Source organism: Chiloscyllium plagiosum, unplaced genomic scaffold (assembly GCF_037043375.1).
Source record: "Chiloscyllium plagiosum isolate Xiang-an unplaced genomic scaffold, Cpla_swu_hap1 HiC_scaffold_24, whole genome shotgun sequence".
In the NCBI taxonomy this organism is placed as follows: Eukaryota; Metazoa; Chordata; class Chondrichthyes; order Orectolobiformes; family Hemiscylliidae; genus Chiloscyllium; species Chiloscyllium plagiosum.
The window spans coordinates 140,573-167,600 of NW_028270162.1; the positions used below are offsets into that span (position 1 = coordinate 140,573).

Consider the following 27,028-nt stretch of genomic DNA (forward strand, 5'->3'; position numbering starts at 1 on the left):
CCATGTCCTGCGTGTAGATACTACACCTCATCTCCATGTCCTGCGTGTAGATACTACACCTCATCTCCATGTCCTGCGTGTAGATACTATACCTCATCTCCATGTCCTGCGTGTAGATACTACACCTCATCTCCATGTCCTGCTTGTAGATACTACACCTCATCTCCATGTCCTGCGTGTAGATACTATACCTCATCTCCATGTCCTGCGTGTAGATACTACACCTCATCTCCATGTCCTGCTTGTAGATACTACACCTCATCTCCATGTCCTGCATGTAGATACTACACCTCATCTCCATGTCCTGCGTGTAGATACTACACCTCATCTCCATGTCCTGCATGTAGATACTATACCTCATCTCCATGTCCTGCTTGTAGATACTACACCTCATCTCCATGTCCTGCTTGTAGATACTACACCTCATCTCCATGTCCTGCATGTAGATACTACACCTCATCTCCATGTCCTGCGTGTAGATACTACACCTCATCTCCATGTCCTGCATGTAGATACTACACCTCATCTCCATGTCCTGCTTGTAGATACTACACCTCATCTCCATGTCCTGCATGTAGATACTACACCTCATCTCCATGTCCTGCGTGTAGATACTACACCTCATCTCCATGTCCTGCTTGTAGATACTACACCTCATCTCCATGTCCTGCGTGTAGATACTACACCTCATCTCCATGTCCTGCTTGTAGATACTACACCTCATCTCCATGTCCTGCGTGTAGATACTACACCTCATCTCCATGTCCTGCGTGTAGATACTACACCTCATCTCCATGTCCTGCGTGTAGATACTACACCTCATCTCCATGTCCTGCGTGTAGATACTACACCTCATCTCCATGTCCTGCGTGTAGATACTACACCTCATCTCCATGTCCTGCGTGTAGATACTACACCTCATCTCCTTCAGTGGGAGGCCATTCAGCCTATCGTGCCTGCAGCAGCTCTTGAAACGAGCATCATTGGCATTTGGTAATCTCCTGCTTTTCCCCATATCTTTCCTCGACACTGTTTTATCCAAACAATCATCTAATGCCCTCTTGAGTACCTCAATTGAACCTGCCTCTGCCTTTTTCTAATCAGTGCATTCCTTACCTCAACTCATTGTGTGAAAACTGTTTTTCTCACTTCACCCTTTGTTCCATTTAAACATCACTTTAAATCACTGCCTTTTTGTTTTTGGAGTGGGAACAGCTTCTCCTTATCTACTCTGACCAGTCCTATTGTGATTTTTGAAATGCTGTATCAAATCTCCTCTCAGCTGCCGACACTCCGGGGAGAACAGTCCCAACTTCTTCAATGTATTCTCATCCCTGGAACCTCTTTTGTAAATCATGCTACGTTCTCTCCAGTGCATTCATCTCGATCTTGTAACGTGGTGCCCAACTCTCAACACAATACTCCACTCTTTGAAGTAATGCAAATTTAATCTTTTTTGTCATTTTTGTTTTTTAGACAGGATACATCGATGGTGCACCTCTGCAAACTTTCTATAATTTCCTGGTGTTGGTGCCGACTATTTTGGAATACTTGCAGTACGTCCTGATTGCTGTTGGCTGCCTTTTGGTGTTAGTTGCTATAGTTCTTGAAATTGCTTGTTGGAAAAAGCAGGTAAGATCCGAAAATTATTGATGGAAGTATAAATGAGAGGCACATAAACACCAAATGAAACACCTTGTTTATAGTGCTCTGGGTTAAAGATAAATTGAAAACATGCCAGGAATATGAAAATAATCAAAGTATGCTTTTGTATCTCACTAAATGAATTAAAATAACTAAACACATTATATTTAATTTCAACCCATTTTAAATAAATTAACAGAAATGCTGGAAATTCTGTTCATGTACCTTGTAGAGACAATCTAATTTAACCATTCAGCTCAATTACCTTTCAGCAGAACTAGGAATAATTCCAGATTTAACAGATTGTAAACAAATAAAAGTACAAAGAATAGGCAGCAGGAAGGACCAGATTGAAGGGTCAGGCAAAGGAAGCAGATTAAAAGGGATGTTAGTGCAACGCGAGGCAGATGGTTCTAGGCGAGGTTGCTAAAGCAGAGCATTACATCATCTGATGCCCAAAATAATGGGAGCAGTATTACCTCTGTGAACTTGTAGAATTCTGTGTTGAGCTGGAAAAATGCAAAGTCCGAGTCAAAGGTTGGTGTGTGTTTGTGCAGCTTTTGGTTACTCTGGAGGCAGAAGTCAGAGTGGGAGGAAAAATTGAAATGACAGCTTGGAAGCTGGAAACACAGATGGAATGGGAATGCTGTACAAATTAGCCACCCAATGTGTGTATTGTTCCTGTTTCTGAGGAGATGGCAAGATGCCAGGCAATGGTGATGTAGATTCATCAATTGGTTGCAGCACAGGAGGAAGCCATTCAACCTACTGTGTTCGTGTCAGCTCTGAGCAAAACAATTCAGTTTGTACCCCCACCCAACCCCCACAAATATCACCTTGCAAATCCTGCAAATATTTTCTCCACTCTTAAGGAACATCCAGATCCTAATCATTTTAACGCTTCTGCTTTTGTCGTTCTGTTTTTTTGCTCTCGATCTTTCCACCAACGGGAACAGTTTTTCCCTCTTTACTCCTCCCTCATGATTTAGTAAACCTCAATCTAATCTCATCTCAGTCTTCTCTCCTCCAAGGAGAACTGTCCCAATTTCTCTAATCACTGCAGTTCCTCATTCCTGCAGCCTTTCTCTGAATATTTTCTGCACTTGCTTCCAGTGCTTCACACCTTTCCTGAAGTGTCTGTCCTGGAAAGGGATGTGATGTTCCAGCTGAGGCCACACTAATGTTTTACAAAAATTCATCATAACTTTCTTGCCTTAGTCTCTCTTTTAGGCAGCCCCATTTTGCAATGAGACCTGGATTTGACTTGGCAATATCTGAAGTTGGTCTGTGACTTGATGGTCCAGGACAGCAGTCAACCTCTCTCTTGCTAGTTCCCCAGCTCATGGCTTACCTCCTGCAAGTCAAAGTTGTTCTTCCTGCTTTTTGCCACTCATCTCCAGAATCCTCACTCTTAGCGAGGGTACTGGGTGGGGAAATATGAGAGGCAAAAATAGGGATCTGCAGTGACCAGAAGGGTGAGGGAATAGCAGAGACCATAAACTGGAGTGTCCACAGTGACTGAGTTGCACTGGGAGTGGAATGTGTGGTGAGCAGGAGTGAAGTGTAAATGTAGCATCATTCCTTTTAACATGTTTGTTTGGGTGGGCAGCACTTACTGTGGAGTCAAGAACATGGGGCCACAGCTTCCGAATAAAGACTGAGATGAAGATGCAGTATTTCAGTAAAGGTTGTGAATCTTTGAACTACCCTGTCCCAGAGGGTTGAGAATGTTGGGTCATTGCGTACATTCATGGGTGAGATAGACAAAATTGTTTTTGAATGTTTTGTTTATTCACTCTGTGGGAGTAATTGGTTGGAACAGCCTTTCTTGTCCTTTCCTATCCTTTCCTAATTGCTGGTGCCTCGACTGAGCATCAGTAGAGAAGGGAGTGGATATTTGTGGATATGGTGTCAATCCAGCATCAGCTGCTTTGTCCTGGATGGTGTCAAGCTTGCTTGAGTGTTGTTGGAGCTGCCCCTTTCCAGGCAAGTGGGGATTTCCAGGCAAGTCACCTCTCAACCTCCTCTCCAACAAAAACAGCCTCAAGTCCCTCAGCCATTCCTCGTAAGATCTTCCCTCCATACCAGGCAACATCCTAGTAAATCTCCTCTGCACCCTTTCCAAAGCTTCCACATCCTCCTTATAATGTGGTGACCAGAACTGTACACAATGCTCCAAGTGCGGCTGCACCAGAGTTTTGTACAGCTGTAGCATAACCTCATGGTTCCGGAACTCGATCCCTCTATTAATAAAAGCTAAAACACTGTGCCTTCTTAACAACCCTGTCAACCTGGGTGGCAACTTTCAAGGATCTGTGTACATGGACACCGAGATCTCTCTGCTCATCTACGCTACCAAGAATCTTACCATTAGCCCAGTACTTTGCATTCTGGTTACTCTGACCAAAGTGAATCACCTCACCTTGTCCGCATTAAACTCCTTTTGCCACCTCTCAGCCCAGCTCTGCAGCTTATCTGTGTCTCTTTGTAACCTACAACATCCTTCGTCACTATCCACAACTCCACTGATCTTAGTGTCATCTGCGAATTTACTACCCCACCTTTCTACGTCCTCATCCAGGTCATTTATAAAAATGATGAACAGCAGTGGACCCAACACCGACCCTTGCGGTACACCACTGGTAACTGGACTCCAGGATGAACATTTCCCATCAACCACCACCCTCTGTCTTCTTTTAGCAAGCCAATTACTGATCCAAACTGTTATATCTCCTACAATCCCATTCCTCCGCATTTTGTACAATTGCCTACTGTGGGGAACCTTATCGAAAGCTTTGCTGAAATCCATATACACCACATCAACCAGTTTACTCTCATCTACCTGTTTGGTCACCTTCTCAAAGAACTCAGTAAGGTTTGTGAGGCACGACCTACCCTTCACAAAACCGTGCTGACTATCCCTAAATCAAATTATTATTTTCTAGATGATTATGAAACTTATCTCTTATAACCTTTTCCAACACTTTACCAACAACTGAAGTAAGGCTCACTGGCTATAATTACCTGGGTTGTCTCTACTCCCCTTCTTGAACAAGGGAACCACATTTGCTATCCCCCAGTCTTCTGGCACTATTCCTGTAGTCAATGACGATTTAAAGATCAACGCGAAAGGCTCGGCAATCTCCTCCCTGGCTTCCCAGAGAATCCTAGGATAAATCCCATCCTTATTCCTGAAGAAGGGCTCATGCCCGAAACGTCGATTCTCCTGCTCCTTGGATGCTGCCTTACCTGCTGCGCTTTTCCAGCAACACATTTTCAGCTCTAAATTCCATCCGGCCCAGGGGACTTATCTATTTTCACACTCTGCAGGATTTCTAATACCTCTTCCTTGTGAACCTCAATCCCACCTAGTCTAGTAGCCTGTATCTCCGTATTCTCCTCGACAACATTGTCATTTTCTAGAGTGAATACTGTTGAAAAATATTCATTAAGTGCTTCCCCTATCTCCTCTGACTCCACACACAACTTCCCACTACTATCCTTGATTGGCCCTAATCTTACTCTTGTCATTCTTTTATTCCTTAAATACCTATAGAAAGCCTTGGGGTTTACCCTGATCCTATCCACCAACACCTTCTCATGTCTCCGCCTGGCTCTTCTGAGCTTTCTCTTTAGGTCTTTCCTGGCTACCTTGTAATCCTCAAGTGCCCTAACTGAGTCTTCACATCTCATCCTAACATAAGCCGCTTTCTTCCTCTTGACCAGAGATTCCACTTCCTTCGTAAACCACGGCTCCCGCGCTCTACAGTTTCCTCCCTGCCTGACAGGTACATAGAACATAGAACAATACAGCACAGACAGGCCCTTCGGCCCACGTTGTTGTGCCGAACCTCTAACCTCGATTAAGTACCCATCCATGTACCTATCCAAATGCCGCGTAAAGGTCGCCAATGATTCCGACTCTACCACTCCCACGGGCAGCGCATTCCATGCCCCCACCACTCTCTGGGTAAAGAACCCACCCCTGACATCTCCCCTATACCTTCCACCCTTCACCTTAAATTTATGTCCCCTTGTAACACTCTGTTGTACCCGGGGAAAAAGTTTCTGACTGTCTACTCTATCTATTCCTCTGATCATCTTATAAACCTCTATCAAGTCACCCCTCATCCTTCGCCGTTCCAACGAGAAAAGGCCGAGAACTCTCAACCTATCCTCGTACGACTTCCTCTCCATTCCAGGCAACATCCTGGTAAATCTTCTCTGCATCCTCTCCAAAGCTTCTACATCTTTCCTAAAGTGAGGCGACCAGAACTGCACACAGTACTACAAATGTGGCCTAACCAAAGTCCTGTACAGCTGCAACATCACTTCACGACTCTTGAATTCAATTCCTCTGCTAATGAACGATAATACTCCATAGGCCTTCTTACAAACTCTATCCACCTGAGTGGCAACCTTCAAAGATCTATGTACATAGACCCCAAGATCCCTCTGTTCCTCCACCTGACTAAGAACCCTACCATTAACCCTGTATTCCGCATTCTTATTTGTTCTTCCAAAATGGACAACCTCACACTTGGCAGGGTTGAACTCCATCTGCCACTCCTCAGCCCAGCTCTGCATCATATCTAAGTCCCTCTGCAGCCGACAACAGCCCTCCTCACTGTCCACAACTCCACCTATCTTCGTATCATCTGCAAATTTACTGACCCACGCTTCGACTCCCTCATCTAAGTCATTAATAAAAATTACCAACAGCAGAGGACCCAGAACTGATCCCTGCGGAACTCCACTTGTAACTGGGCTCCAGGCTGAATACTTACCATCTACCACCACTCTCTGCCTTCGACCGGTTAGCCAGTTTTCTATCCAATTGGCCAAATTTCCCTCTATCCCATGCCTCCTGACTTTCCGCATAAGCCTACCATGGGGAACCTTATCAAATGCCTTACTAAAATCCATGTACACTACATCCACTGCTCTACCCTCATCCACATGCTTGGTCACCTCCTCGAAGAATTCAATAAGACTTGTAAGGCAAGACCTACCCTTCACAAATCCGTGCTGGCTGCCCCTAATCAAGCAGTGTCTTTCCAGATACTCATAAATCCTATCCCTCAGTACCCTTTCCATTACTTTGCCTACCACAGAAGTAAGACTAACAGGCCTGTAATTCCCGGGGTTATCCCTATTCCCTTTTTTGAACAGGGGCACAACATTCGCTACTCTCCAATCCCCTGGTACCACCCCCGTTGCCAGTGAAGACGAGAAGATCATTGCCAACGGTACTGCAATTTCCTCTCTTGCTTCCCACATAATCCTAGGATATATCCCGTCAGGCCCGGGGGACTTGTCTATCCTCAAGTTGTTCAAAATGTCCAACACATCTTCCTTCCTAACAGGTATCTCTTCTAGCTTACCAGTCCATTTCACACTCTCCTCTTCTACAATACGGTCCCTCTCGTTCGTAAATACTGAAGAGAAGTACTTGTTCAAGACCTCTCCTATCTCTTCTGACTCAATACACAGTCTCCCACTACTGTCCTTGATCGGACCTACCCTCGTTCTCGTCATTCTCAGGTTTCTCACATACGCATAAAATGCCTTGGGGTTATCCTTGATCCTATCCGCCACGATTTTTCATGCCCTCTCTTAGCTCTCCTAATCCCTTTCTTCAGGTCCCTTCTGGCTATCCTGTATCCCTCCACTGCTCTGTCTGAATCCTGTTTCCTCAACCTTATGTAAGCCTCCTTCCTCTTTACCAGACATTCAACCTCTCTCGTCAACCAAGGCTCCCTCACACGACCATTTCTTTCCTGCCTGATAGGTATATACATATCATGGACACGTCGTATCTGCTCTTTGAAAGAGTTCCACCTTTCCACCACATCCTTCCCTGATAGCCTATGCTCCCAACGTATGCTCCTCAAATCCTGCCTTACAGCATCGTAATTTCCCTTCCCCCAATTATAAAATCTACCTTGTTGTGCGCACCTATCTCTCTCCATAACCAAGGTGAAAGTCACAGAATTGTGGTCACCATCACCAAAATGTTCACCCACTAATAAGCCCACCACTTGTCCCGGTTCATTACCGAGTACCAAATCCAATATGGCCTCCCCTCTGGTTGGACAATCTACATACTGCGTTAGAAAAGCTTCCTGGACACACTGCACAAACACCACCCCATCCAATCTATTTGATCTAAAGAGCTTCCAATCAATATTTGGGAAGTTGAAGTCGCCCATGACTACGACCCTGTGGGGGTCGCACCTTTCCAAAATCTGTTTCCCAATCTGTTTCTCCACATCTCTGCTGCTATTGGGGGGCCTATAGTAAACACCCAACAAGGTGACTGCACCTTTCCTATTTCTGACTTCAGCCCATACTACCTCCAGAGGCAGATCCCCCTCAAACTTCCTTTCTGCAGCCGTTATACCATTTCTAATTAGCAATGCCACCCCCCCTCCTTTTTTCCCACCCTCCCTAATCTTACTGAAACACCTGTAACCAGGAACCTCCAACAGCCATTCCTGTCCCTCATCTATCCACGTTTCCGTGATGGCCACAACATCGTAGTCCCAGGTACCAATCCACGCCTTAAGTTCACCCACCTTATTTCTGATACTCCTTGCGTTGAAGTATACGCACTTGAGCCCATCTCTGTGTCCGCAAGTACTCCCTGTCAGTGCTACCTTCTCCACAGCCTCCCTACAGTTTTGGGCATCCTGACACACAGCTAGCTTACTTGCTGGACTACAAGTCCGGATCCCATCCCCCTGCCAAATTAGTTTAAACCCCCCCGAAGAGTGCTAGCAAACCTACCCCCCAGGATATTGGTCCCCTTCTGGTTCAGGTGCAGCCCGTCCTGTTTGTACAGGTCCCACCTTCCCCAGAATGCAGTCCAATTGTCCAAATATCTGAAGCCCTCCCTCCTACACCAGCCTTGCAGCCACGTGTTCAACTGCACTCTCTCCCTATTCCTTGCCTCACTGTCACATGGCACCGGCAACAACCCAGAGATGACGACTCTGTCTGTCCTAGCTTTTAGCTTCCAGCCTAACTCCTTGAGCTCTTGAATGACCTCCCCACCCCTCTTCCTGCCTATGTCGTTGGTGCCAATGTGTACCACGACTTCTGGCTGCACACCCTCCCCCTTAAGGATTCTGAAGACACGGTCTGAGACGTCTCGGACCCGAGCACCCGGGAGGCAACAAACCATCCGTGAGTCTCGCCCATGTCTACAGAACCGCCTGTCCATCCCTCTAACTAGAGAGTCCCCTATAACTAGCGCTCTCCTCCTCTCCCCCTTTCCCTTCTGAGTCTCAGAGCCACAGACCCCTTCACTGCAGCTTACACCTGCAACGCTGTCCCCCTCAACAGTTTCCAAAGCTGTATACTTATTGTTGAGGGGAACGACCACTGGGGAACCCTGCACTGCCTGCTTCCTCCCCTTCCCACCTCTAACTGTTACCCAGCTACCTCTGTTCTCCGGCGTAACTATGTCCCTGTAGCTTCTATCAATCACCCTCTCAGCCTCTCGAATAATCCTCAGTTCATCCAACTCCAGTTCCAGTTCCCTAACTCGTTCGGTGAGGATCAGGATCTGACTGCATTTCCTGCAGACGAAGTCGGCAGGAGTATCGGTGGTCACCCCTACCTCAAACATCCTGCAGGAGGAACATTCCACCGCCTGCGCTGCCATGACTGTACACTTTCTCCAAAAACAAGAACACTGAGTCAATAACACTGAGTCACTTACCTGGGGTCTAGAACACACCCACTCAAATACTAATCACTTACCTTCCCGCCCAGCTATGCGCTCCAACCTCACTTCCGCTGCTCCCACTCAAATGACCGTTGGTGATTAAAGGGTGAGTATTTATACTCACAGTTCTCCTTCCCGGCTGCCCCTCTGTTTGCCGTCACTTCCTCTGCTGCTCCCGCTCTTTTTGTGAAGACTCAGGAGCTTTTCCTTGAATAAGCTCCACATTTCGAATGTGCCCATCCCCTGCAGTTTCCTTCCCCATCCTATGCTTCCTAAATCTTGCCTAATCGCATCGTAATTGCCTTTCCCCCAGCTGTAACTCTTGCCCAGTGGTATACACCTGTCCCTTTCTATCATTAAAGTAAACATAACAGAATTGTGATCGCTATCACCAAAGTGCTCACCCACTTCCAAGTCTAACACCTGGCCGGCTCATTACCCAGTACCAAATCTAATGTGGCTTCACCCCTTTTTGGCCTGTCTACATACTGTGTCAGGAAGCCCTCCTGCACACACTGGACAAAAACTGACCCATCTATAGTACTCGTACTATAATATTCCCAGTCAATATTTGCAAAGTTGAAATCCCCCATGATAACTACCCTGTCTCTCTCACTCCTATCGAGAATCATTTTTGCTATCCTTTCCCCTACATCGCTGGAACTATTTGGAGGCCTATAGAAAACTCCCAACAGGGTGACCTCCTTTCCTGTTTCTAACCTCTGCCCATACTACCTCAGTTGACGAGTCCCCAAACATCCTTTCTGCAACTGTAATACTGTCCTTGACCAACAATGCCACGTCTCCCCCTCTTTTACCATCTTCTCTGTTCTTACTGAAACATCTAAATCCTGGAACCTGCAACAACCATTCCTGTCCCAGCTCTATCCATGTCTCCAAAATGGCCACAACATTGAAGTCCCAGGTACCAATCCATGCTGCAAGTTCACCCACCTTATTCCGGATGCTCCTGACGTTGAAGTGGACACACTTCAAACCAACCTCTTGCTTGCCGGTGCCATCTTGCGTCCCTGAAACTTGATTTTGGACCTCCCTCCTCTCAACCTTTTCTCCACTCTAACTACAATTTTGGTTCCCATCCCCCTGCTGGATTAGTTTAAACCCACCCCAATAGCCTTAGTGAATTTCCCCCCCAGGATATTGGTACCCCTCTGGTTCAGGTGAAGACCTGCTTGTAGAGGTCCCACCTACCCCAGAAAGCACCCCAATTATCCAAGAATCCAAAACCCTCCCTCTTGCACCATCCTGTAGCCACGTGTTCAACTCCTCTCTCTCCCTATCCCTCGCCTCACTAGCACGTGGCACAGGCAACAAACCAGAGACAACAACTCTGTTTGTCTGAGCTCTAAGCTTCCATCCTCGCTCCCTGAATTTCTGCCTTGAATCCCCATCTCTCTTCCTACCTATGTCGTTGGTGCCTAGGTGGACCACGACTTGACTGCTCCCCCTCCCCCTTAAGGATCCCAAAAACACGATCAGAGTCATTGCGAACCATGGCACCTGGGAGGCAACACACCAACAGTGAGTCTCTCTCGTCCCCACAGAACCTCCTATCTGTCCCCCTAACTATGGAGTCCCCAATGACTACTGCTCTGCTCCTCTCCCCCCTTCCCTTCTGAGCAGCAGGGACAGACTCTGCCAGAGCCCTGTGCCCCACTGCCTTCCCCTGATAAGTCATCGTTTCCCCCCCCCCTCCCCCCAACAGTATCCAAAACGGTATACTTATTGTTGAGGGGAATGGCCACAGGGGATCCCTTCACTGCCTGCCGGTTCCCTTTCCGTCCCCTGATTGTAACACATCTGCCTTTTTCTTGTACCTGAGGAGTGACTACCTCCCTGTAACTCCTCTCAATAATGCCCTCTGCCTCCCGAATGATCCGAAGTTCTTCCTGCTCCAGCTCCAGTTCCCTAATGCGGTTTTCGAGGAGCTGGAGTTGGGTGCACTTCCCCCAGATGTAGTCAGCAGGGACACTAGTGGTGACCCTTACCTCCCACATGCTGCAGGAGGAACATTCAACTGCCCTCACCACCATTCCCATGATTCTAAATTCCCAAAGAGACTGTTGAAAAAATAAGGAATAAAAAATAAACTCGTTACCTTACTAATCTGACGCACAGATCCTTTTTTTTTTTGGTTAGAGGAGGAGTATGGGCGGGAGACACTACCCGAGTAGTGTTTCAGGTAACACAACCACACAAGTATGACTTCCCAGAAGTCCTTCGCTCCTCCCTCTCACCTCTCAGCAAATGGAGGCCCGACTCCCAAGGTAAGTTCCTTTTAATGCGGGAAAACTCGCCCTTGCTGGCAGCCCTCGCTTCACCACTCCTTCTCTCCTCACTGCTCTGGCAAAATCATTCCATAGACGTACCACCCTCTGTGTGAAAAGGTTGCCCCTTGGGTCTCTTTTATATCTTTCCCCTCTCACCCTAAACCTCCAGTTCTGGACTCCCCCACCCCAGGAAAAAGACTTTGTCTATTTATCCTATCCATGTCCCTCATGATTTTATCAACCTCTATAAGGTCACCCCTCAGCCTCCAACGCTCCAGGGAAAACAGCCCCAGCCTGTTCAACCTCTCCCTATAGCTCAACTCCTCCAACCCTGCAACACCCTTGAAAGTGTTCAGAAAAGATTTACAAGTTTCACAACTTCTTTCCGATCGGAAGGAGACCAGAATTGCACACAGTATTCTAACAGTGGCCTCACTTCAAATTTCATACGAACAAGTACCTTTCAGAGTAATATTGCAGACAGTCTGTGTTTGTTGGTACTCTTTGCTGCTCTGGCCAACTGTTCAAAATGCCTGATTTTTTTTTAATACCCTAAAACATCAGAATGTCTCATTGGTCTCATGTCGTCAAAACAGTAAAATTCAAATTTGATTGGACTTGGGTGTCTGGGGCATGATTGAAACTGATTGGCCAAATTTGAATTTGTTGTATACCATGCCATCAGCTCAGCTAGTTGTTTCATAGCCATTTTACATGTTTAAATGTTTCAGCACACATTGTACTTGTTAAGTCCTTGCCAGCTTTCACTCTCTCAAAGGTACAATACACACCTACACCTTCATAACATAACTCAGACAGTTAATTTCACCTAATCCTATTTGCTCTAATCCAAATTTGCGAACATCTTGTGTGAAACCTTACCACAAGAATACACAACATCCACTGGTTCTCCCTTATCAATACTATAAGAAACATGCTCAAAAAAATCCAACAAGCTGTCAAATAAGAGTTTCCTTCCATAAATCCACGTTAACTCTAGCCAATTTTACCACTCCTTGTCGAAACAGTCTGTAATCCTTTCCTTTATAATAGATTCTGATACTTTGCAGACTATTGATATTAAATTTCAAAAAATGTAGCTCTCCATTCTCCCTCTCCTTTTGTAAATAGTGAAGTTACATAATGCTGTTTTCAGGATCAGGAGAATTTTTGAAAGTCAACAGCCAAAACCTCAATGGGCTCTGGATGTGAACCATTTCCAACAAGAGTCTAACTACCTCCCCTTGACAACAAGTGTCTAACCTGAGCAGGTCAGGTGAACGCCTTTACATGCTGCAGTGAATAATTTGGTGATTGGTAAAATAAGCATTCAGTTGTGTTTAAGAGCACTTTAGGATCAGATCAGTCATACAGCACGGGAACAGACCCTTAGATCCAAACAATCCACGCCAAACATAGCCCCACTTGCCAACTCCTGGCCCATATCCCTCCAAACCTTTCTTATTCATGTACCTATCCAAATGTCTTTTAAACATTGTAATTGTAAACACTAACCACTTCCTCTGAAAGATCATTCTATACACGAACCATCTTGTGTAAAAAAAAAATTACCCCTCATCTTTTTTAACCTCTCTCTCTCTCTCTCTCTCTCCTCTCACCTGAAAATGTGCCTCCTAGACTTGAAATCTCCCATCCTAGGGAAAAGACAACTACCATTAACTCTAGCTATACCACTCATTATTTTGCAAATTTCTATCAGGTCACCTATCAACCTCTTATGCTCCAGTGCATGGCTGATTGGGTTTGAGAAACCCATTCTCCTGCTTTCTCCCAGTAACACTTGATCCCTTTAATAATCAAGAACCTATCCATCTGTCTTACATACACTCAATGATTTGGCCTTCACAGCTCTCTGCAGAAATGAGTTCTAGAGTCACCACCTTCTGGCTGGGAAAAAAAGTTTGTCCTCTCAGTTCCCAGTGATTGCCCATTCATTCTGAGGCTGTGCTCTCATGTCCTAGTCTTTCTTACTAGTGGAAACATGTTCTCCACAAGTACTCTATCCATGCCTCTCAGTATTCGCGAAGTTCTAAACTCCATCGAGTACAGACCCAGAGTACTCAACCATTTTCCATATGGCTTTCATCCCTGGGATCATTCTTGTAAACTTCCTCTGGACCCCCTTCCAACTCAGCACATCCTTCCCCTGATGTGGGGCCCAAAACGGCTCCAATCTTCCAAATAAAGTCTAATCAGAGGCTGATAGACACTCAGCAGCACATCTCTCCTCTTGTTTTTGAACCCTCTTGAAATGAATGTTAACATTGCATTTGCCTTCCTAACTGTCAAATGAACCTGCAGGTCAGCTTTAAGAGAATCTTGAATTAGGACTTGCACATCTTTGTGCTTCAGATTTCCAAAGTCTTGCTCCATTTAGAAAATAGTCTACGTCTCTATTCTTTCTACTAAAATGTATAACCTCAGTTTTCCACATTGTATTTCACCTGCCACTTCTGTACCCACTCTGCAAGCCTATCCAAGCCTTTCCAGAGCCTATCTGCTTCCCCAACACTACCTGCTCCTCCATATACCTTTGAGTCACCTGCAAACTTAGCAACAATGCCCTCAGTTCCTTAGTCCAGATCATTAATGGATGCCTTGAACAGTTATGTACCCAATACTGACCCCTGCAGAACTCCATGAGTTACTGGCAGCCATCCTGAAAAAGACTCCTTTATCCCAACTGTCTGCCTTCTGCCAGTCAGCCAATCATCTAACTATGCCAATTCCTCACCCCTAATACCATGGGTTCTTATCATACCTAGCAGCCTCCTTTGCGGCACCTTGTCAAAAGCCTTCCGGAAATCCAAATACATCTCACCCACTGGCTCTCCTCCAACTTGCCCATTACCTCTTCAAAAGAATTCTAACAGGTTCGCAGTGAAAGTTAACTATATTCTAAGAACACCAACTATCGTACTCAAACTCCATTCTATTTCCCAAAGTATTGCCACTAGCCACAATTTCAACTTTCAAACGTTAATTGGCAGTCTATGAACACAAATCTGTACTAACCTGGTTTCCTTTTGTATTCGGTGATAATGAAGTAGGAAATTGTGTACAAAATAGCAAACAAAAGGAAACAAATTGTGTACTCCCAGACCTGAATGACCTATATAGTCCAGACTGGGTAAGGCATGGTGGTTTCCTTCCCTAAAGGACATTAGCAAACCAGATTTTTGTTTTCCCCACAATCAGTGGATTCATAGTCATCATTTGACTCTTACGTTCATATTTTTATTGAATTCAAATTCCACCATCTGCCATGGCAGGATTCAAGCCCTGGTCCCAGAACATTACCTGAGTGTCTCAATTAATAGTTCAGCAATAATACCTCTCCAGTTCTTCTCACTAATAAAAGGTGCATCCAGTTGAGTTTCTAGTCAGTGGTAATCCCCACAATGCTGAAGGATTCAGTGACGTTCATGCCATTCAATGTCAAGGGGTGATGTTTAGATTATCTCTTATTGTAAATAGTCGTTGCCTGACATTTGTGTGGCATGAAAGTTATTTGCAACTTGTCAGCCCAAGCCTGCATATTGTCCAGATCTTGTTGCATTTGAACCTGGACTGTTTCAGTATCGGAGGATTTGTAAATGGTGTTGAGCATTGTGCGAACATCAGTGAACATCCCATCTCTGATCTTCTGATGGAGGGAAGGTCATTGAAGCAGCTGAAGATGGTTAGGCCTAGGACACTACCCTGAGGAGCTCCTGCAGAGATGTCCTGGAGCTGAGATGACTGACCACCAAGAACCACAACCACAACCACATTCCTTTAGAACAAAGAACATAGAACATAGAAAAATACAGCGCAGTACAGGCCCTTTGGCACTCGATGTTGCGCCGATCCAAGCCCACCAAACCTACACTAGCCCACTATCCTCCATATGCCTATCCAATGCCCATAAAGAGGGAGAGTCCACCACTGCTACTGGCAGGGCATTCCATGAACTCACAACTCGCTGAGTAAAGAATCTACCTCTAACATCTGTCCTATACCTACCCCCCCTTAATTTAAAGCTATGCCCCCTCGTAATAGCTGACTCCATACGTGGAAAAAGGTTCTCATGGTCAACCCTATCTAAACCCCTAATCATCTTGTACACCTCTATCAAGTCACCCCTAAACCTTCTTTTCTCCAATGAAAACAACCCCAAGTGCCTCAGCCTTTCCTCATACGATCTTCCTACCATACCAGGCAACATCCTGGTAAACCTCCTCTGCACCCGTTCCAGTGCCTCCACATCCTTCCTATAGTATGGCGACCAAAACTGCACACAATACTCCAGATGCGGCCGCACCAGAGTCTTATACAACTGCAACATGACCTCAGGGCTCCGGAACTCAATTCCTCTACCAATAAAAGCCAGTACGCCATATGCCTTCTTCACCGCACTATTTACCTGGGTGGCAACTTTCAGAGATCTGTGTACATGGACACCAAGATCCCTCTGCTCATCCACACTACCAAGTATCCGACCATTAGCCCAGTACCCCTTTTTGTTACTCTTACCAAAGTGAATCACCTCACACTTACCTACATTGAACTCCATTTGCCACCTTTCTGCCCAGCTCTGCAACTTATCTGTATCCCGCTGTAACCTGACACATCCTTCCTCACTGTCAACAACTCCACCGACTTTCGTATCATCCGCAAACTTGCTCACCCAACCTTCTAGCCCCTCCTCCAGGTCATTTATAAAAATGACAAACAACAATGGTCCCAAAACAGATCCTTGCGGAACACCGCTAGTAACCGCACTCCAAGATGAACCTTTACCATCAACTACTAACCTCTGTCTTCTTCCAGCCAGCCAATTCCTAATCCAAACCTCCAACTCACCCTCAATGCCATACCTCCGTATTTTTTGCAGTAGCCTACCATGGGGAACCTTATCAAACGCCTTACTAAAATCCATATACACCGCATCTACTGCTTTACCCTCGTCTACCTCCTTAGTCACCTTCTCAAAGAATTCAATAAGGTTTGTGAGGCACGACCTGCCCTTCACAAAACCATGCTGACTATCCTTGATCACATTATTCCTATCCAGATGTTCATAAATCCTATCCCTTACAATTCTCTCTAAGACTTTGCCCACAACAGAAGTGAGACTCACCGGCCTATAGTTACTAGGGTTATCCCTACTCCCCTTCTTGAACAAGGGAACCACATTTGCTATCCTCCAGTCTACTGGCACTACTCCTGTAGACAAAGAGGACATTGCTTGCTTCCCTTGCTTCCCAGAGAATCCTAGGATAAATGCCAGCAGGCCCAGGGGACTTATCTATTTTCACCCTTTCCAGAATTTCCAACACCTCTTCCCTACATACCTCAAAGCCATCTATTCTAATTAATTGTGACTCAATATTCACATCGGCAACAATGTCCTGTTCCTGAGTGAATACTGATGAAAATATTCATTGTGTCTCCCCAATCTCTTCAGCCTCCACACGCAACTTCCCACTACTATCCTTGACTGGACCTATTCCTACCCTAGTCATTCTTTTATTCCTGACATACCTATAGAAAGCCTTAGGGTTTTCCCTAATCCTACCAACTAAGGACTTTTCATCTCCCCTCCTTGCTGCTCTTAGCTCTCTCTTCAGATCCTTCCTGGCTACCTTATAACTCTCAATCGCCCCAATTGAACCTTCACGCCTCATCTTTACATAGGCCGCCCTCTTCCATTTAACAAGGGATTCCAATTCCTTATTAAACCATGGCTCCCTCACACGACCCTTTCCTCCCTGCCTGACAGGTACATACTTATCAAGGACACTCAATAGTTGCCCCTTGAACAAGCTCCACATATCAATTACGCCCTTGCCTTGAAGCCTACTTTTCCAAGCCACGCATTCTAGGTCATGCCTCACCGCATCATAATTTCCCTGCCCCCAGCTATAACTCTTGCCCTGCAGTGCACACTTATCCTTCTCCATCACTAGAGTAAAAGTCACCGAATTGTGGTCACTGTCCCCAAAGTGCTCACCTACCTCCAATTCTAACACCTGGCCTGGTTCGTTACCCAGAACCAAATCCAGTATGGCCTCACCTCTTGTTGGCCTGTCTACATATTGTGTCAGGAAACTCTCCTGCACACATTGGACAAACACCGACCCATCTAACGAACTCGAGCTATGATGTCAAGGGCTTTCACACTCCCCTCCCCTCTGGAATTCAGCTCTCTTATCCATGTTTGAACCGAGGCTGTAAGGAGGTCAGGAGCCGAGTGGCTCTGGGGGAACCCAAACTGGGTGTGACTGAGCAGGTTATTGTTGAACAGGTGCTGCTTGATAGCTCTGTGGATGACATCTTCCATCACTTCACTGATGATTGAGAGAAAGCTGATGGGGTGTTATTTGGGCCGGGTTAGAATAGTCCTGTTTTTAACATACTGGACCTATCTGGACAGTTTTCCATATTACTGGGTAGCTGCCAGTGTTGTAACTGTACTGGAACAGCTTGGCTAGGGAAGCAGCAAGTTATGGAGCACAAGTCTTCAGTACTATTGCTGGAATGTTGTCAGGGGCCATAGCCTTTGCAGTATCTAACAGTTTCTTGATATTATGTGAAGTGAATCAAATTGACTGAAGACTGTTTTCTGTGACGCTGGAGACTACTGGAGGAGGCTGAGATGGATCATCTACTTGGAGCAAACTTCAGCCAGAAATGCCAAATGCTGGACTCCATCATTGTTGAGGATGGGGATATTTGTGTAGCCTCTTCCTCCAGTGATTTGTTTAATTGTCCATCACTATTCACGACTGGCTGAGGCAGGACTGCAGAGCTTAGATCTGATCCATTGGTTGTGGGATCGCTTAATGATCAAGAACAATCAAAGGCATCTTTGGGAGAAATATAAAGGAGGCAGAAATTCAGCCATGGTCTTGTTGTATGGTAGAAGAGGCTTGATGGGCTGAATGGCCTAATACTCCTCCCTCTGCAATGTGGTTCTGGGATGGAGCGTGAAAAATGAGAGCGGTAAATGTGCCCAATACACATGAGTATGAGCAAAAAAGGAGGAAATGTCAAAAATACCAATGTGGAAGCCTACTTCACACTTCCTGCCTCCAAACACTCCTTTCAGGTGAAACATTTACATATTTCTCTCGATGTGTCACATTACACTGTGTTCACAGTACATGCAGTCTGGATACAATGCAGACCTAAACACTGATTAGGTAACAAGTTTACAGATGACCTTGTTCACTCTACAAGCATGACCTCAATCTTCCAGTCGCTCGCATTTTCATTCTCCACCTAATCTGTAAACTGGGCCCTTTGCAGTGATTCCGAATCAACACTGAGTTTAACTATTTCAGATCAGAACCACTCCTAACCCTTTGGGCATCAAGAGGTTGAGGGGCCTCAACCTACCACGTTTTCTGGAATTTCAAAGAACGAGTGGTAATTTCACTCAACACAGTAGTTACAGGCAGGGTGTTTGCCCCTCGCTGCAACAGATTTGGCATAGAGAGAGTCTCTGAGTAGAGTCATAGAGATAAACAGCATGGAAACAGACCCTTTGGCCCATACCTGAAGAAGAACTCATGCCCGAAATGTCGATTTCTCCTGCTCTTTGGATGTTGCCTGACCTGCTGCGCTTTTCCAGCAACACATTTTCAGCTCTGATCTCCAGCATCTGCAGTTCTCATTTTCTCCTTTGGTCCATGCCAACCAGATATCCTAAATTTAATCCAGTCCCATTTGCCAGCACTTGGTTCATATCTCTCTAAATCCTTCCTGTTCATATACCCATCCAGATGCCTTTTAAATGTTATAATTGTACCAGCCTTCACCACTTCCTCTGGCAGCTCATTCCATGCATGTGCTATCCTCTGAGTGAGAAAGTTGCCCCTTAGGCCCTTTCTACGTCTTTCCCCTTTCACCCTAAAACCTATGCCCTCTAGTTCTGGACTCTCCCACCCCAGGGTAAAGACTTTGTCTATTTATCCTATGCATGCCCCTCATGATTTTATAAACCTCTATAAGGTCACGCCTCAGCCTTCGACATTCCAGGTAAAACTGCCCCAACCTATTCAGCCTCTCCCTGTAGCTCAAACCCTCCAACCCTGGCAACATCCTTGTAAATCTTTTCTGAATCCTTTCAAGTTTCCCCAACATCTTTCCGATAGGAAGGAGACTAGAATTGCACACAATATTCCAACAGTGGCCTAGCCAATGTCCTGTACAGCCGCAACGTGACCTCCCAACTCCTGTACTCAATACTCTGGCCAATAAAGGAAAGCATACCAAACGCCGCCTTCACTATCCTATCTACCTGCAACTCCACTTTCAAGGAGCTATGAACCTGCACTCCAAGGTCTCTTTGTTTAGCAACACTCCCTAGGACCTTACTATTAAGTGTATAAGTCCCGTGAAGATTTGCTTTCCCAAAATGCAGCAATTTGCATTTATCTAAATTAAACTCTATTTGCCACTCTTCAGTCCATTGGCCCATCTGATCAAGATCCTGTTGTAATCTGAGGTAACCTTCTTTGCTGTCCACTACACCTCCAATTTTGGTGTCATCTGCAAACTTACTGACTATACCTCTTATGCTTAATATAAATGACCAAAAGTAATGGACCCAGCATCGATCCTTGTGGCACACCACTGGTCATGAGCCTCCAGTCTGAAAAACAACTCTCCTACCTTCTATCTTCTCTTCTGTCTTTGAGCCAGTTCTGTATCCAAATGGCCAGTTCTTCCTGTATTCCATGTAATCTAACCTTAACCATTTTGCCATGAGGAACCTTGTAGAATGTCTCACCGAAGCCTATATAGATCGCGTCCACTGCTCTGCCCTCAACAATCCTCTTTGTTTTTTCTTCTGAAAACTCAATCAAATTAGTGAGAAATGATTTCCCACGCACAAAGCTATGCTATCTATCCCTAATCAGTCTTTTCCCCCAAATACAAATAAATCCTGTCAATAAGGGGCAGCTAATTTGCAACTGATGAGAGGAATTTCTTCACTTGGGGTGGTGAATCTTTGGAAATCTCTATCGCAGAGGACTGTGGAAGATCAGTCACTGAGCATGTTCAAGGCAGATCGATAGCTTTAGGGATATGAGGATAGTGTGGGCATCTAGTGAGATAGGATGGTAGAGGAGGCTGAAAGGGCTGAATGTCCTCCCATCTGCTTCTGTATTCCTTTTGTTCCTATTCAACTATACCATTTACACCATCTCTATATTCCTCCTTTTATTTCTTTCTTTGTTACGTTACTGCCCCTCTTCCAATTACATCAGCACCCACTTTGTCTTTAATTTTTCCTCCATCTTCTAACAATTTCCCCTTTAATCTTCCATCCTCTACTTTTCCTTATTTCTGTGAATGGGCAAAATCTAAAACATCCTTCAAATCTGAAAGGTGTCTGATCTCTATCTCTATAGATGCTGTCAGACCAGCTGAAGATTCATACTTTTTGTTTTTATCTCCAATTTCTCCAATCTGCAGTTTTTTGTATTAATTACAGTAACTTTACCCATTGTTATGCATTCTGCAAGATTTCATCATTGAACTAAATGACGTCATCCTACACCAGATTTAAATTGTTTGAAGTTGGATGCTTTTGCAGAGCTTGGGCTGTAGACTCAGTTGTGGTGTGAGTTCCTGATTGCAGGTTTGGTCTAAGTTCCAAATGGTGTTCCTGACAATTTGTTCAAAAGTAGTGTTGTAGTTGGTGAGTTTGGCTGGGGGCTCTGTTTTGCTGGGATTGATTCTGTACCCACCAAAGCTTGTCAGAATGTTTTGATTGGAATTGTGGGAGATGGCCCGACTAGGACTGGAACAAGGAATGTTCCATGTGCCCCACAAAAAGACAGTTGTAACTGGGGCCTATTCAGCTACCCATGGGCCAGCCCTTTTTCACTTCAAGAAAGTGAGAGGAATGAAAAGAACAGTTCAGATTGAGGATGAGCTCGGCCGAGCAGCGGAGTGTGCTGTTGGATGGGGACAGGTTCAGGCCATTTTCCCAAGTCCCTGCAGAGAGCCAATAGACAATAGTTGCAGGAGTAGGCCATTCTGCCCTTTGAGCCAGCACCACCATTCAATATGATCATGGCTGACCATCCACAATCAGTATCCTGCTCCTGCCTTATCCCCATAACCCTTGATTCCACTATCCTTAAAAGCTCTATCTAACTCTTTCTTGAAAGTATCCAGAGACTTGGCCTCCACAACCTTCTGGGGCAGAGCCCTGAGACCATCCTAATGGGGGGATGGACATGTAAGGGGAATGTGCATCTGTGGTGAAGAGGAGACGGCTGGAGTCTGTACACTGTAGATTCTGAAGCTGATGTAAATGGGAAGGGACTGTACAAGGGCAGAAAAATACCTAGTCTAGGTTGGAAGAGATGGGTTCTGTGGGACTGGACCAAAAACAATGGATCTGCCTGGGCAGCTATTGTTTGGAATGGAGGTAGGAACGAGCTGTGCAGTGTTGGAGGTAGTGGAAGGGAATTAAATATCCTTTTATTGTCACGTGTACTGAAGTACAGGAGTACAGTGAAAAGTTTACAATGTCGCCTCTCATGGCACCATCTTAGGTACAGATGTTAGATACCAAGAGGATTAAAAAGAAAAATAATTGCATTACCTTAGTGATTCACAGTATCAATTAGAAACAAGACATAGTTAAAATGATAGTTATTATGGTCAGATGAACAAAATACAATAAACATTACATTGCAGTAGCTCAGTGTAGGGGCTTCCACACATGGTCTGACCCCAGTCCAACAACTGTCTCCCCTCCTGCAGCTCTTGGCTGCTCCGGGCCTCTGGCCCTCTCCCCTCCACTCAGACTCTCAGCTGCTCCAAGGTAAGTTTTCTTCAGAGGAGAAAAAAACACCAAAATCTTAAATGAAAAACGGAGAGGAAGAAAGGTGGGAGGAGAAAAGCACAAGGATTGAGGAGTCAAAACACTGCCTACTGCACCACTGCTGAATCTTTGAGATCACCAAATGAAAAATGTTGGTGACCATTGTGGACATGATGGCCCTTGGTGGGGTGCTGGCCCAGGGGGATATAGGAGGACATATCTGAGAGCTGGCGCTCAGCCTCTGCAATGCATCTCTGCAGGAGTTCCTCAGAATATTTCTGATATTTCCTTATGACTATTTGGAAAAGCATAGTTTGATTAGAGAAAGTCAGCATGGCTTTGTGACGGGCAGGTCATGCCTTGAAAGCCTTATTGAATTCTTTGAGGATGTGACAAACTACAGTGAAGGTAGGGCAATGGATATGGTGTGCATGGATTTTTAGCAAGCTGTTTGATAACGTTCTGGATCAGTGGTGCTGGAAGAGCACAGCAATTCAGGCAGCATCCGAGGACAGGCAAAATCGGCGTTTCGGGCAAAAGCCCTTCATCAGGAATAAAGGCAGAGAGCCTGAAGCGTGGAGAGATAAGCTAGAGGAGGGTGGGGGTGGGGATAGAGTAGCATAGAGTACAATAGGTCAGTGGGGAAGGAGATGAAGGTGATAGGTCAGGGAGGAGAGGGTGGAGTGGATTGGTGGAAAAGGAACTGGGCAGGTCGGACAAGTCCGGACAAGTCAAGGAGATCGTGTTGCTGGAGGTTAGAAACTAGGATGAGGTGGGGGAAGGGGAAATGAGGAAGCTGTTGAAATCCACATTGATGACCTGGGGTTGAAGTGTTCTGAGGTGGAAGATGAGGCGTTCTTCCTCCAGGCGTCTGGTGGTGAGGGAGCGGCGGTGAAGGAGGCCCAGCACCTCCATATCCTCAGCAGAGTGGGAGGGGGGAGTTGAAATGTTGAGCCACGGGGCGGTTTGGTTGATTGGTGCGGGTGTCTCGGAGATGTTCCCTAAAGCGCTCTGCTAGGAGGCGCCCAGTCTCCCCAATGTAGAGGAGACCGCATCGGGAGCAACGGATACAATAAATGACATTGGTGGATGTGCAGGTAAAACTTTGATGGATGTGGAAGGCTCCTTTAGGGCCTTGGATGGAGGTGAGGGAGGAGGTGTGGGCGCAGGTTTTACAGTTCCTGCGGTGGCAGGGGAAAGTGCCAGGATGGGAGGGTGGGTCGTAGGGGGGCGTGGACCTGACCAGGTAGTCACGGAGGGAACGGTCTTTGCGGAAGGCGGAGAGGGGTGGGGAGGGAAATATATCCCTGGTGGTGGGGTCTGTTTGGAGGTGGCGGAAATGTCGGCGGATGATTTGGTTTATGCGGAGGTTGGTAGGGTGGAAGGTGAGCACCAGGGGCGTTCTGTCCTTGTTACGGTTGGAGGGGTTGGGTCTGAGGGCGGAGGTGCGGGATGTGGACGAGATGCGTTGGAGGGCATCTTTAACCACGTGGGAAGGGAAATTGCGGTCTCTAAAGAAGAAGGCCATCTGGTGTGTTCTATGGTGGAACTGCTCCTCCTGGGAGCAGATACGGCGGAGGCGGAGGAATTGGGAATACGGGATGGCATTTTTGCAAGAGGTACGGTGGGAAGAGGTGTAATCCAGGTAGCTGTGGGAGTCGGTGGGTTTGTAGAAAATGTCAGTGTCAAGTCGGTCGTCACTGATGGAGATGGAGAGGTCCAGGAAGGGGAGGGAGGTGTCAGAGATGGTCCAGGTAAATTTAAGGTCAGGGTGGAATGTGTTGGTGAAGTTGATGAATTGCTCAACCTCCTCGCGGGAGCACGAGGTGGCGCCAATGCAGTCATCAATGTAGCGGAGGAAGAGGTGGGGAGTGGTGCCGGTGTAATTACGGAAGATCGACTGTTCTACGTAGCCAACAAAGAGACAGGCATAGCTGGGGCCCATACGTGTGCCCATGGCTACCCCTTTGGTCTGGAGGAAGTGGGAGGATTCAAAGGAGAAATTGTTAAGGGTGACGACCAGTTCGGCCAAACGAACGAGAGTGTCGGTTGAGGGGTACTGTTGGGGACGCCGGGAGAGGAAGAAACGGAGGGCTTGGAGGCCCTGGTCATGGCGGATGGAGGTGTAGAGGGATTGGATATCCATGGTGAAGATGAGGCGTTGGGGGCAGGGGAAACGGAAGTCTTGGAGGAGGTGGAGGGCGTGGGTGGTGTCTCGAACGTATGTGGGGAGTTCCTGGACTAGGGAGGATAGGACAGTGTCGAGGTAGGTAGAGATGAGTTCAGTGGGGCAGGAGCATGCTGAGACAATGGGTCGGCCAGAGTGGTCAGGCTTGTGGATCTTGGGAAGGAGGTAGAACCGGGCAGTGCGGGGTTCCCGGACTATGAGGTTGGAAGCTGTGGGTGGGAGATCTCCTGAGGTGATGAGGTCTCCGAGACACCCGCGCCAATCAACCAAGCCGCCCCGTGGCTCAACATTTCAACTCCCTCTCCCACTCTGCTGAGGATATGGAGGTGCTGGGCCTCCTCCACCGCCACTCCCTCACTACCAGACGCATGGAAGAAGAACGCCTCATCTTCCGCCTCGGAACACTTCAACCCCAGGGCATCAATGTGGACTTCAACAGCTTCCTCATTTCCCCTTCCCCCACCTCATCCTAGTTTCTAACCTCCAGCAACACGATCCCCTTGACTTGTCCGGACTTGTCCGACCTGCCCAGTTCCTTTTCCACCTATCCACTCCACCCTCTCCTCCCTGACCTATCACCTTCATCTCCTCCCCCACTGACCTATTGTACTCTATGCTACTCTATCCCCACCCCCACCCTCCTCTAGCTTATCTCTCCACGCTTCAGGCTCTCTGCCTTTATTCCTGATGAAGGGCTTTTGCCCGAAACGCCGATTTTGCCTGTCCTCGGATGCTGCCTGAATTGCTGTGCTCTTCCAGCACCACTGATCCAGAATCTGGTTTCCAGCATCTGCAGTCATTGTTTTTACCTGTTTGATAACGTTCCCCACGGTAGGCTCAGTCAAAGTATACAGGGAGACCTGTCTGTCTGGATATAGAATTGGCTGGCCCATAGATGACAGAGGGTGGTGGTGGATAGAAAGTATTTAGCCTGGAGCTTGGTGAACAGTGGTGTTCTGCAGGGATCGGTTCTGGGACCTCTGCTGTTTGCGATTTTTATAAATTACTTGGATGAGGAAGTGGACGGGTGGGTTAGTAAGTTTGCCAATGACATCAAGGTTGGTGGAGTTGTGCATAGTGTGGAGGGCTGTTGTCGGTTGCAACGGAACATTGACAGGATGCAGAACTGAGCTGAGAAGTGGCAGAAGGAGTTCACCCTGGAAAAGGTGTGAAGTGATTCACTTTGGGCGATCAAATTTGAATGCAGAATACAGGGTTAAAGGCAGGATTCTTGGCACTGTGGAGGAACAGGGGGATCTTGAGGTCCATGAGCATCGATCCCTCAAAGTTGTCACTGAAGTTGATGGGGTTGTTAAGGAGGCATATAGTGTTTTGGCTTTCATTAACAGGGTCACCTTCTCAAAAAAGGTTTGTGAGACACGATCTGCCCTTGACGAATCCATGTTGACTATTTCCAATCAAATTGTTGCTTACTAGATGATTATAAATCTTATCTCTTATAATCCTTTCCAAAACCTTTCCTACAACAGAAGTAAGGCTCACTGGTCTATAATTACCTGGGGTCATCTCTATTGCCCTTCTTGAACAAGGGCACACCATTTGCAATCCTCCAGTCCTCTGGTACTAAACCTGTAGACAATGACGACTCAAAGATCAAAGCCAAAGGCTTGGCCATCTCCTTCTGAGCTTCCCAGAGAATCCTCTGATAAATCCCATTCGGCCCAGGGAATTTATCTACTTTCACACCTTCTAGAATTGATCACACCACCTCCTTACTAACCTCAATCCTTTCATGTCTAATAGCCGTATCTCAGTCTTCTCCTCTACAATATTCTCCTTTTTCCTGAGTGAAAACATGAGAAATGTTCATTTAGCACCTCTCTGATCTCCACAGGGCCCACACACGCCTTCTCACTTCTTCTGTCTTTGACTGGCCCTATCCCTACCCTCTTCATCTTTTTATTCCTCACATACCTATAGAAAGCTTCTCCTTTATTCTACCTGCTAAAAACTGCTCATGTCCCCTTCTTGCTCTTCTAACCTCTCTCTTTAAATCCTTCCTAGCTGACCTGTAACTCTCCATCGCCTTATCTGAACCATTTTGTCTCATCGTCACATAAGCCTCCCTCTTCCGCTTAACAAGAGATACAATTTCTGTAGTAAACCACGGTTCCCTTACTTTATCACTTCCTCCCTGCCTGACAGGGACATGCATATCAAAGACTCACAATATCTGTTCCTTAAACCAGCTCCACATCTTGATTGTCCCCATCCCCTGCATTTTGCTACCTCATTCTATGCCTCCTAAGTCTTGCCTATCTCATTATAACTGTCCTTCCCCAATTGATAACTCTTGCCCT

At 46.3% G+C, this 27,028-nt stretch overlaps 1 protein-coding gene across 2 annotated transcripts in view; it reads left to right on the forward strand.

Moving 5' to 3' along the window:
* LOC122550875 (scavenger receptor class B member 1-like) overlaps positions 1-27,028 on the forward strand; it is a 64,176-nt gene that overhangs the window by 15,180 nt on the left and 21,968 nt on the right. For both annotated transcript variants that reach the window (XM_087999798.1, XM_087999799.1), the window contains exon 4: positions 1,477-1,632. In XM_087999798.1, the coding sequence (XP_087855924.1) occupies positions 1,477-1,632 (156 nt within the window). The remainder of the gene's footprint in view (positions 1-1,476; positions 1,633-27,028) is intronic.